The sequence below is a fragment of the Mustela nivalis genome, assembly GCF_964662115.1.
Source record: "Mustela nivalis genome assembly, chromosome: 1".
Classification (NCBI taxonomy): Eukaryota; Metazoa; Chordata; class Mammalia; order Carnivora; family Mustelidae; genus Mustela; species Mustela nivalis.
Window position 1 is genome coordinate 109,998,337 of NC_139020.1, and position 11,279 is coordinate 110,009,615.

At 38.1% G+C, this 11,279-nt stretch overlaps 1 protein-coding gene across 1 annotated transcript; it reads right to left on the reverse strand.

The window, feature by feature from the left end:
- Positions 1 to 3,417: 3,417 nt before the first annotated feature.
- On the reverse strand, positions 3,418 to 11,066 carry GMNC (geminin coiled-coil domain containing; the record flags this gene model as incomplete). The annotated part of the gene is made up of 5 exons (XM_082726495.1): positions 10,985 to 11,066; positions 9,130 to 9,304; positions 7,291 to 7,379; positions 5,558 to 5,674; positions 3,418 to 4,038 (listed from the first exon to the last, which is right to left on the reverse strand). The coding sequence occupies exons 1-5, from the start codon at positions 10,985 to 10,987 to the stop codon at positions 3,418 to 3,420; spliced, it is 1,005 nt and encodes a 334-aa protein (XP_082582621.1). The 5' UTR covers positions 10,988 to 11,066.
- Positions 11,067 to 11,279: the final 213 nt, after the last annotated feature.

Consider the following 11,279-nt stretch of genomic DNA (forward strand, 5'->3'; position numbering starts at 1 on the left):
TTTTAAATCACAAACAAATCAAAGTCATTTAAAATATTAAATGTTAAATTATATTTTACATTTATAGAATATCCACCATAAGAATTATAACTGGATGTCTGGTTTTGCTCATGTAACAAAAAAATGTAGATAAAATATGACAAATATGTTAAGAAATATACTTACATCATGCAACTTGTAAACCAATTTTATTTGGTTTCATGAAAAATAAAGAAAAAATGAGACATCTAATATTTATGCACATGAATCTTCTGGTAAACTGAAATAAATGTAAATTTGTGTATCCTGACTTTATAGACAAGAAGTAAACTTGTAAAAAATTATCACTGGATGTCTAAACTCTATCGATTGATTTGATTCTGTGATATAGGTTGGTTGTTGAATTAATTTGTCACATTGAAAAAAAATCTTTTTTTGAAATAGATAAAATGGAGCAATTTTTTCCCATTGATTCACAGTTTTTTTTTTATCCAGTTTTTCAAAATTATGGTTTAGCACCACCACAGTTTTAAATTAATCCCATTCATTGTCACCTACATAACTGAGGCTTTCAAGTGCCTTTATGCTCCAGATATTAGCAAGATACAAATAGGCTTTATTTTCACGTGATCAGAGAACATTGGAAATGTCACCACATTTTAAAAATTGATGCCAAATACTAGTTTTTATGGGAGGTTAGGTTGCACCTGACTTTTTAGACCATTAACATCCGAAGGCCTCGTGAATGTATCCTAGATAAGGAAAAGAACTCTTTGACCCTCCCTAAATGCTGAAGATTGGTCTGGCCACATACGTCATACAAAAGAGGTACAGATCAATAGGATTATGGTTAAAACCTAGGAGAAGAAAATCTATTATACTAGAAAATGTTATATACAACATAAAGGTATTATTCATCACAAGCACAAGTTCTTAGTTTTTATTTCTCCTCTTACATTAATAAAATATTACCTGTGGATTACAGGAGTGGCATGGTAAAACCATAATAGAATATATACTTAGGTGAGAGAAATTTCCAGTTTCTCAAACATCAACAAAAGAACTTTTATACATAATGCAAATGAGTAGCAAATGTCTATAGATATGTAGTCCCAAGAAGATGTGGTAATTTTCTTTCATCCATGGTATAAGCCAGAGCAAGTTACCATAATTTATCACAGGAGTGCTGTAATTTCTTTAAACCAGGCTGAGATCAAGCTTCATTTAAAAATAGTTAAATTTTATAAGGCTCTGTTTTATCTACCAAATGCACTGTGCTAAGCCTGGGTGTTTCCTCACAGTATATAACTTGTGATAAGGCACACAAAAATGCAAAATAAGTATTTGTTGACTGATCAGTTTTGTTTTACAGCTAGATCATTTAATCTTTTGAAGTAGTTATGTTGCTTTCTTGATTCCTAGGGTGTTAAAGTACAATCAAATTTAATTAATCTTAATTCTTAAATTTGTTATTTTAAAAAGATAAATTTCACCCACCAGGGGCACATATACTGCAGTGTTAAGCACTTCTTTGTTACTACTTTTGTTTTGTTTTAGAAAATAGAGTGTGTTCTACCTCTTCCTAAGTCATGAAAATACTCTGGAGAATAATATTAGTTAATATCTTAGTTTCTCCTTCATGGATTATAAAGAAAAGTAGAGGTTAAGAAAACTTTCTAAAACAGATTACTTGCTCACAATCACCAAAATAAAGCAAAAACCAAACAGCAACAGCAATGAAAGTCATGTCTTGGTTACAAAGAATCCCAAAGGGCACAGTCATGTTCTCAGGCACTGATGGTACAACATGACTTATTGAGAGGTGGGAACAGAAAAACAGGAAAGAAGTTCACCCTGGTGGATCTTATTGCTAACTGACGTTTTCTCCAAAAAACAGAGGTACACGTCGTTGATATGTAAATTATTCTGCAAAAGATAGAGAGCTTGAGGAAAACTAACATAAGCACTAAGAATATATTTTTTTTATTTAGAAAGAGAGAAATCTTTGATGTCAAAATTTACATTATATTTATGCACACTTATTTAAAAATTATTATCTCTATTTGTTAGATGCAAGTTACTCTCACATACTTAGACTGAATTAACCTATAACATGGGCTCATACCAGAAAAAGAATACTGTGATCAGAGCAATGGTTTCTTGTGTCGACTACAAATGGCTCATGTTTAAGAAAAATTGTATGTAAAGCTCATCCAACATACCTATAGTGTCTATCAAAACTAAAGAGAAGAGTGAGCTGGGCTGGCAGTGTTGGAGTAAAGCTGATGGACCTAGCCTCAGTTTATAGAATGTTAGTGATGGTCTCATCTATCTTCTGTATTCTGCAGCCAGGAAAACTGAATATTCACTGTTGGGAATTAGGTTTCTCAAGGTCACAGCAAATATTGGCTCTGAGTCTCACGAGGGTGGCCACAAGGTCTAACTTGCTCTCATTTATTCCATCACCACCCCATAGGACAGCGCCTGGTACATGGCAGATGTTGTACAAATATTCTGCGTGGGCCAATGAATGGAAAACTGAGTAGATGAGTAAGTGAATGAATGAGGGAGACAACCACAGAGTTTGGCTAGACAATACTGGCAGGACCAGACCCTTGACAGCATCTGGGCGATTAAGATGACAACTTGTTGTTATCAAGCATCCCTTAGCCATGTTCTAGTTTGAGTCATGTTGGTTAAAGAGGCAATGCCAGGTGCCTATAGAAGCTGATATACTGTGGCATATCTTGAATTAATTTTAATTATTTTTCATCTTTTAATTTATCAGTGGTATTTCTTATTCAGTAGATTTGCAACTCATTGAAGAGGCTCTTTGTCAACTTCACAGGGCGCATAACTTCCTGAACTGCTCTACACGTGGCACTGCTCACATCTACATTATGTCTTTGGGAATGATGATGTCCAGAGACCCTTGTTTCTACCCCACCCCCAAGATCGGAGCACTCAAGAACAAACACCTGGAGCAAAAATAGTGTTCACTCTCAAGGCAGTTTTCAGAAATGAAGAAGAACAGGGCAGGATAAAAGTGAGAGGGTAGAGACTATGAACATTTAAACTGCTTGATGAAAGGAGAAACGCTCTTAGACTTGTTATAATTGGAACAGCATATGTAGGCCTCGAAGGAATATTTGGGCAATTGGAAAATACCTTTTCAGGTACAGGGCGAAGGGATGAAGTCAACAGCAGGTGTTGGTGTGTAAACAAGTCAAATTTAGGTGAAAGAAGATCAGGCATGTTTCATTATGGATTCGTGGAAGCTGTTCTCTGCGGATTTAAGTGGGTAATTGAGAGTGACATTTAAAGTGGCAGGAGACAGTCAGGGCAAAAGCTTCTGTGTTCCAAATAGTCAGGTTCAAGTGCAAGAGAGGTCTTTGTAAACAGAGTTTATAGCAGTCTTTCGTGATGGAAGGGAGGTCACTAAGACTGCTTAGGGACCCAGGTAAACTTCCAGCCTCCTTCCTCATCTCGACAAACAAAGGCTTGTCCCTGGTGGAAGGAATGAGTTTTCACATTACAGTGAGGGCTCAGGGATGTGGAAAAGGCCATCTCTGTTTTATTGGGTGACACATCAGAAGTATAGTAAGGAGAAGTTTGCAGCCCTCCTGGGGGATTTGAAAGTTGAGGGAGGAAGTGAAAATCTTCCCTGTGCCCAGCAGTGCCATGTGAGGGGGTTGCTGGGTTGCCTCCATAGTCAATTGGCAGATCCTCCCTGGGGACATTTTCATAATCAACTGCATCATCCAGAAATGGAGGAAATGTGCTGGCAATTCTTCTCGGATGAGAGGAGTGGGCACTGTAGTTAGCTGATAAAGTGTCATCGATGGTGTTGAGGTCTTTTAACCCAAGGGTCTGAAGAACCCAAGGGTCCACAGGGGGCCCAGGTTGTCCTTCACAGTTAGCAAATTCACTAGAGAGGTTTCTCTTGGCATTTTTGTGGTGGGGGATCTCAGGAGGAAAGTATCTTTGCTCTTTGGGTTTCCTCTTTCCCTTTCTGAATTGCCCAAATGCTTTGGAGAACTCATCTGATGACAGCAATTTCTAAGGAAGTAGTATTTGGAAAATACACAGTCAGATAGTCAACCAAGATAATTTCTTTACTGCTATCTAATTAAACTTCCTTCACATATTTACTAATGATCTTAATTCCTTAAAAACATGATTAAAATTCTATTCTCTCACACATACACTATGTAAAAGTAATTGGATTCATTTCTGATTCTAAATTAAAATATATAGTGACAAGTAACTACCTGGAAACCACAATTCATGTTTTTTACTAACATTTAAAAGTTGAAAGAAATGAATAATTTCTTTAAATTTTCAATTCATGGAAATAATTATCATTATAATAATGACAATAACAGTAACTATCATGTATTGAATGCTGACTACATGTATATTCATCTCATTTTATAAAATCCACTTTAGTGAAGAAACTGAGGCATGGACGTATTTGAGTCTTACTAAGGGTCGTGCAGCCTACATTAAATCTAATCATCTGAATCTAGACAGAGCGGCTGATTGAAACAATATTTAACACTGATTCTTCTTATTCTGCTAACTTTCAGACCACTTTCACATGATATGTATTATTCCACACTTTGAACAAAAATACTGTCTAATCAATCTCATTTACTAATTTAATGCATGTCCTTTTTTACAAAATGGTGGCTGAAGTTATGAGCCCAAGCTCCTAACTGTGAGATGTGCTCCTTTTCTTAACAAAGCTGACTGGATTGTAAAGGAATTGTAAAGGAATCAGATATGATACCCTTTCTTCTCTCAACTGTTATTTCCAGTGAAGTGGTAAGAAGCATCATCAATTTAAATAAAATAATGTCAAATAATGCAGCTTGTCTAGTGGCAAGGTAAAGATTGATGACAAAGCAATAATGATGACAGAACGGCAAAAAGATAACAAAAATACAAAACACAAAAGAAAAGAAGAACAGAAAGAAACTATGGACAAGCTATTTGTCCTTGAGTTAGAAATAGTCCATTCTAAAAGGATAAGATAAAAAGGTTCACTAAAAGATAATGTAATTGGTGATACATAATTGCCAGTCAAAAGATCTGGGCTCCAGCCCTATTCATAACATTTCAGAGCTGGGAGATTCTTAAAGAATCTTTTAGCCCCTACATTTACGGATGAAGGTAAGTGAGGCTGAGTGACAGAGAAATGTACTCAAAGTCAAGCAGGTAATTAAAAAAACCAAGTGTCTTTCAGATCTGATTCCCATTCCAGTGTTCCATCCATTTAACTCTATCTTTTGATTAACCTCTGCTGTCTTAGCGATTCCCTGGATTGGCTTACGATTCTTAAGCAACTCTTTGGGTAATATATGGCTAAAATATACAGTCTGGATTCTTCCAAGAAATAATACATAAAAATTCTTGAGGAAGTGCTATATTTCTTTCAGAAAAATCCATCTAGCCTATGAATGCCTTTGAAGCCAAGCTGTTCAATACACCTCCTACACTTAATCAAGCAGTGTTAGCCAAGTGGTCTTGGTTCTCAAATCACTGCTCGGCTCTTACAAAGGGGGTAGTTACATACCTTGGCCTTTTCCTCAAGACATTTAACCAAAGCAGAATTCAGGTATTGTCTGAGATGGTTATTCTCTTCATGTAACCTAGCAAGTTCTTCTTCCTTCTGCACCAGAGTATCTTGGAGCTGCAAAAAGCATACAATGGTGAAGGCCCCTCTACTATATTGACTTTGTAACCTTATAATAATGCCACTGATCCTTAACCTGCTTAAACTTGATTATTATTCTATTTGTTTTATGAACCAAACCTCAGGGAGCCCTTGTCCTCTAAGGCCTAAATTCAATCTACACCCACCTACCACCCCATTGTTCAGTTTTGTGCTCTGAACTTTTTATTCATTGCAAAGTATTTGAAGAGATTATATGACTTTTAAGATTGTAACCACAAGGGGATCGGGAAGGTCTATAGGAAAATGAGCTGTGTGCAACTGTTTAAATATAGAAAAATGTGTTCAGAAAGGTTTCGCTGGACTCTTTCCTTGAATGTTAAGAAAAGAAGAAAAACAAGGAGGGGGTTTGCTTCCCTCATCTTCAGATTGATCTGTTTGTATAACCACTAGATTAAATTACTCTCTCAGGAACAACAACAAATAAAACATGGAAAATGAAACATTCTTTGCAAAACCTTAATAATCATCATCACTTCTCCAAGTGAAGGCCTATGTTTATGGATTAAAAATACAAGCACACAGGGTGCCTGGGTGGCTCAGGGGGTTAAAGCCTCTGCCTTCAGCTCAGGTCATGATCCCAGAGTCCTGGGATCGAGCCCTGTGTAGGGCTCTCTGCTCAGCGGGGAGCCTGCTTCCTCCTCCTCTCTCTCTCTCTCTCTCTCTCTCTCTCTCTGCCTGCCTCTCTGCCTACTGTGATCTCTTTCTGTCAAATAAATAAATAAAATCTTAAAAAAAATACAATCACACTCAGTATATCATTTGGTCTTTGCAACAACCCTATCAGGAAGGCATCATAAATCTTTCAATGTCCTAGGTTAAGGTAAAAGAGGATTCAAGAGGTCATATAATTACAATGTGTGAAGTCAGGGCCTGACTGTAGGTCCTCCTACAGGGTTTTGGATGTTGTTGTTGACTTTGTCGTTGTTGTTTTTCCCTGTGACACTGATCATTTATCTTCATGTCCATCCTCTGGACATATATCCACTTTGGCTCTAAGCTGAAAGTCAATATATGAATTTAACCAGGGAAAAGAAGCAAGGTGACATCAAGGGACGATGTTAAGAATAAACTGCATGCAAAGTGAAGCAAGTCAACCTGAGAATGACAAATGCCGTATGATTTCACTCATATGTGGAACAAGCAAACAAGCCAACAAAAAACAGGATCAGACTTATAAATATAGAGAACAACCTGATGGCTGCCAGAGGGAAGGGGGTGCGTGGATGGACCAAATGGGTGAAGAGTAGGGACAGATAAGGGCTTCTAGCTATGGAATGAGTAAGTCATGGGAATAAAAGGCACAGCAAGGAGAATACAGTTAACGTTATTATCGTAGTGTTGTACGGTGACAGATGGTAGCTACGCTTGTGGTGAGGATAATGTATAGAGAAGCTGAATCACTATGTTATACACCTGAAACTAACATAACATTGAGAGTCTGTTAGACTCAAAAATAAATAGATAACCAAATAAATAAATAAGCAAATAAATAAGTAAAAGTGGGAAAAAAAAAAAAAAGACTACATGGAACATGTCGGTCCAGTCTCAGTATTCTGACGAGCTACACATACCTGCTTGTTTCTGTAGAGCTGAGAGGAAAGCTGAGCTTCTTCCCATGAACACGAGTTAGGAGCAGGGAAACTGGAGTCACAGGATGATTCTTTGTGAAAATACCAAATGGATAAGTGAGAAAACACCCTTGCAGTTTTTGTGTAATACAGAGCTCATTGAAGGATTTCAGACATTTTAATAGATTCAATTACCTTTCTAAAAATAGCTATAGCCTCTACACAGGAAACAACATATTTAAAGCCTTTCAGAAGGGATAACCGTGCTGTGAAAGACAAATATTTATAGACTACATGCCCAAATGGCTGAAAGGGTGAATTTTTAGGAGCTAAGAGGTCCATATTTCTTCTTAATATATAAATTTCCACCAGCTAAATTTATAAAAACCATCCCATCTGTACTACGAATTCACTCAGATATTTATTGATCCTTCCCCAACTCAGCATAACATTGCAATTCCACTATGTTTTCCAAGTTTCTATCTTACTTTCTAAGGTTTCGTGTTTGATAACATAGTGTTTGGTTCTAGAATCAAATGCTATTCTTGATGTTACTATTTCTCCCCAGATGAAAATCTCTGCCTATTTGCATGCCAGTTAAAGCTGATGGAGTGTATTCAGAATTATGAGTGGTAGCATTTCCTACTTTAAAGTAATTTGGATCTTGCTTCTCTGAAGACCTTGATGAAAATTTCCAAACTGTACCCTGAACTCAGTGTAGGAAGTGGTGGCACTTCCTACTTTAAAATAATTTGGATCTTGTTTCTCTGAAGACCTTGATGAAAATCTCCAAACTATACCATGAACTGTCTTTTATGCATTGGTGGAGTTTTTTTTTTCCATATTTGATAGCAAACTATAAGTAAAAACTATGTTTGGGCATTCTATATTGGTTTATTTTTATTTTATTTTCCTCATCTAGTACAGTCTGACTCTTCCCCATCTCTACTGAAACTGACATATTACTGAAATATTTTTTACTGAATTAGAATGATGAGTAGGGAGACAGGAATCAAATTTTATACAGTTTGGTTTCATATTCTTGGGCATTCTGTCTTCTTTGCTGCTTGCGGCAGAAAACTAAAGTTGAACAGCTCCCTTCCTGACATATATGTGTGTTTCAATATTTTGGGGCTTTTCTTTTTTTTTTTTTTTCTCAAATTCACATGCACACAAAATAATGTGGCTGAACCAGGAATTCAGATACTTAATTCTGAAATGTCTACCAGTTTTTCTAGAAACTGATTGTTAATATATAAATTCCTTTAATATTTATAAATACTCCTTACTAAGCCCCAGGTGATAATTAATATACAATTTTCATCACAAAGTTATCTCTCCTTCCAAAGCTGACATCTTCTTTGAGCAAAAGGAATCATTTTTTTTTTTCCTTTTACAGGATGCTCTTCATAGAATTTCCTTAGGAAATAAAAGAGTAAGTTATTAGTTTTCCTTGTCTCCCTCTTAAACTCAGGGGAACTTTCCTGAATTCCAAAAGAAATGCTCCAATTGGTATCTTGACTCCAAAAGCATCTCACAGTATTTGTTTATAAAATTTTGACCCAACCCTAAATCCCTTAGTGGGTTGGAAGTCTCTAGGAACTGTTAAGTGTGGGGAGAAATACATACTGTCCAGTGGACAAGGACAAGACTCCCATTTTCACTATCTGGCAAGTATAGAAAAGCAGCTTGTTTAGGCTGTGAAATTCAGGAGTCTGTGGGCTTTCTTCAACTTCCCATAGCATCTCTTCTTCTACAGGGTTCTGGCCCATGATGCTTTGCAACTATGGGTGCTGGAAAAGGGCTTCAGACCTACCAGGAAAGCAGACGAGCAGAACTTACCCAGTGCCTGTGGTGCTTGTTGGGGCTCTCTGTTGTCCAGGAGACCAGCAGCCCAGAAAGAGACCCAAGTCTCCGTGGAAACGTCAACACTAGATTCTGACGTTGTAGTGGAATACGGGCAATTATAACTCTGACCTCCTACAAAGTACTGGTCTTGGCAAGGCAGAACAGTGTTCTGTGAAAGTCAGTAGGAAGGATCAGAGCAGGGGTGGGGAGGGTCCCAGGAGATGGGGTGATTGGGATTTGGAGGGGAAGAAGGATGGAAGAAAGAGACACGAATTATATGCAATGAATCAAAAAACAGTACAGGTGTTAAGCACTGATTCCAGATTAATTCAAGCAGCCAAAACACATAATCACTAAAAGGGAATCAGCCTCTTGGTTTACCCAGTACTTTCCTGAGGACCTCTCAGCAAAAAAAAACAGGTTAGTATTGGATGGACCAAATTTGTAAATATCCAGGAGTACTCTCTGTTTCTATGACTGAGTCATCTTACAGGCTATGCAGGATCTATGTAAAAGGAATTCTACTTACTGATTGAAAGACCTAAGAACTATTTGGCTCTTTCTAATAAATAACTTAATTATATTTCTAATAACCTTGGAAGACACAGAGCCCAGAATGCTAAGGCTGAAATGGACTGAATATAACATATAAGGAAAACTCCTTATTTTAGCTTCTTAGTTTCTCAATTATAAACTTACTCCATTTCTTCCTTCCTCCTTCCTCCGGCTTTAAATGCTGCTGGATCCTATGGTTTGAAATGGACTTATTGACATATAGATACATTCCAGAGATAACTAAATACATTTGCTCCTCCAAGCACAAGCACATATAGTCACTCCAAGTAAAAATACCATCAGAGCTGAAATACGTTAGCCGAGACAGCAGGCTCTAGCTCTCTCCAGCACTAGGTCTCTATGCCCTTGCAAAGTTATCTTGCCACTACTAACTGTCTGGCATCTATTCTGCACTGTGTTCTGAGCCAGTGAACACCCTCCTGCCCCCGACTCCTCAAACTTCAAACACACACTCTTTCCAAATATCCAAGCAGGGGCAGATATGCAGCTTTCCTGGGTTAATTTGTACAACAGTCCATTCTGAATTATTTGTCAATGTTTAATCAGGTAAAAAGCCATTCATTTCAGCAGAGCTCAGCGTTGGACAAACCTCTTTTTGACCACTACAAGTCTTTTGTTGACTTGAGGACTTTCTTGGGCATAACATAAACAGAGAGAAAATAAATAATAAGGAGAGAGAGACACACGGAGAAAAGTTAATTAAGTCACAATTTGTTAATATTCCCAGTAAGCTAAGTCTTGAAAAAGTCCAGTCTTGAAGCAAGTCCAGCTTGGGCAGTGCAGACCAAAGAAATTCAGCCCAAAGTTTATCAAGGACTATTTTCTTTTATTCTAAAAGCATGTTTGTAAGCTCTTTCCCTGAGGTTATTATTGAAATCAAAGCTGAACTATTATGCAATTGACACCCGAGAAGAAAACAAATCTCAAACACCCCTAGACTAACTCAAATCCAAATGTTTGCAAATATGCGTCTCATCTAGAGGAAACAGGTGGAAAGAAAAGTGAGTGCAGGTATAGAGGGAGAGAAAGTTTAGGAGAAAGTACAGAAAGTAGAAATAACACAGTGGGTAGAAGGATGAGAGAGATGGGGAATGAGAGAGAGAAGATGGGGGGAAATAAGCAGATGACGCAGCAGAGAAGACCCCTTTTACTGGGCAAGGTAGCCCAGAAATCTTGCATCCAAGGCGGAAGAAATTCTAAATGCAGAGTTTACTAGTTCTCAGAGCCCCCAGGTTTCCCCAGCGCATTACCTAAACGCTGGCTCCTCACTTACCATCTTGCAGTGGAAGAAGGCGCTGCAGAAACTGAGCCTTCAATTTTTCGGAAAGCCGTGGGAGCTTTAAATGGGCCTGAGGGGAGGGGCTAGGAGAGGCGAGTTCTAATCTGCGGGAACTCCCAGTGACGCCTGGGACTCCGAGCGAGCACCGCCCTCGGATTTGGTGCGAGGCTGTCAAACTGGTGACGTGGGTCAGCAGACCTGAAGCCAAAGTCACCGGCACTCGGGGCGACGGCCGCGCGGGGACCTTAAGACCTGTGAGACCTGCCGCGGCGCTCAGCGGCCCGGTGCG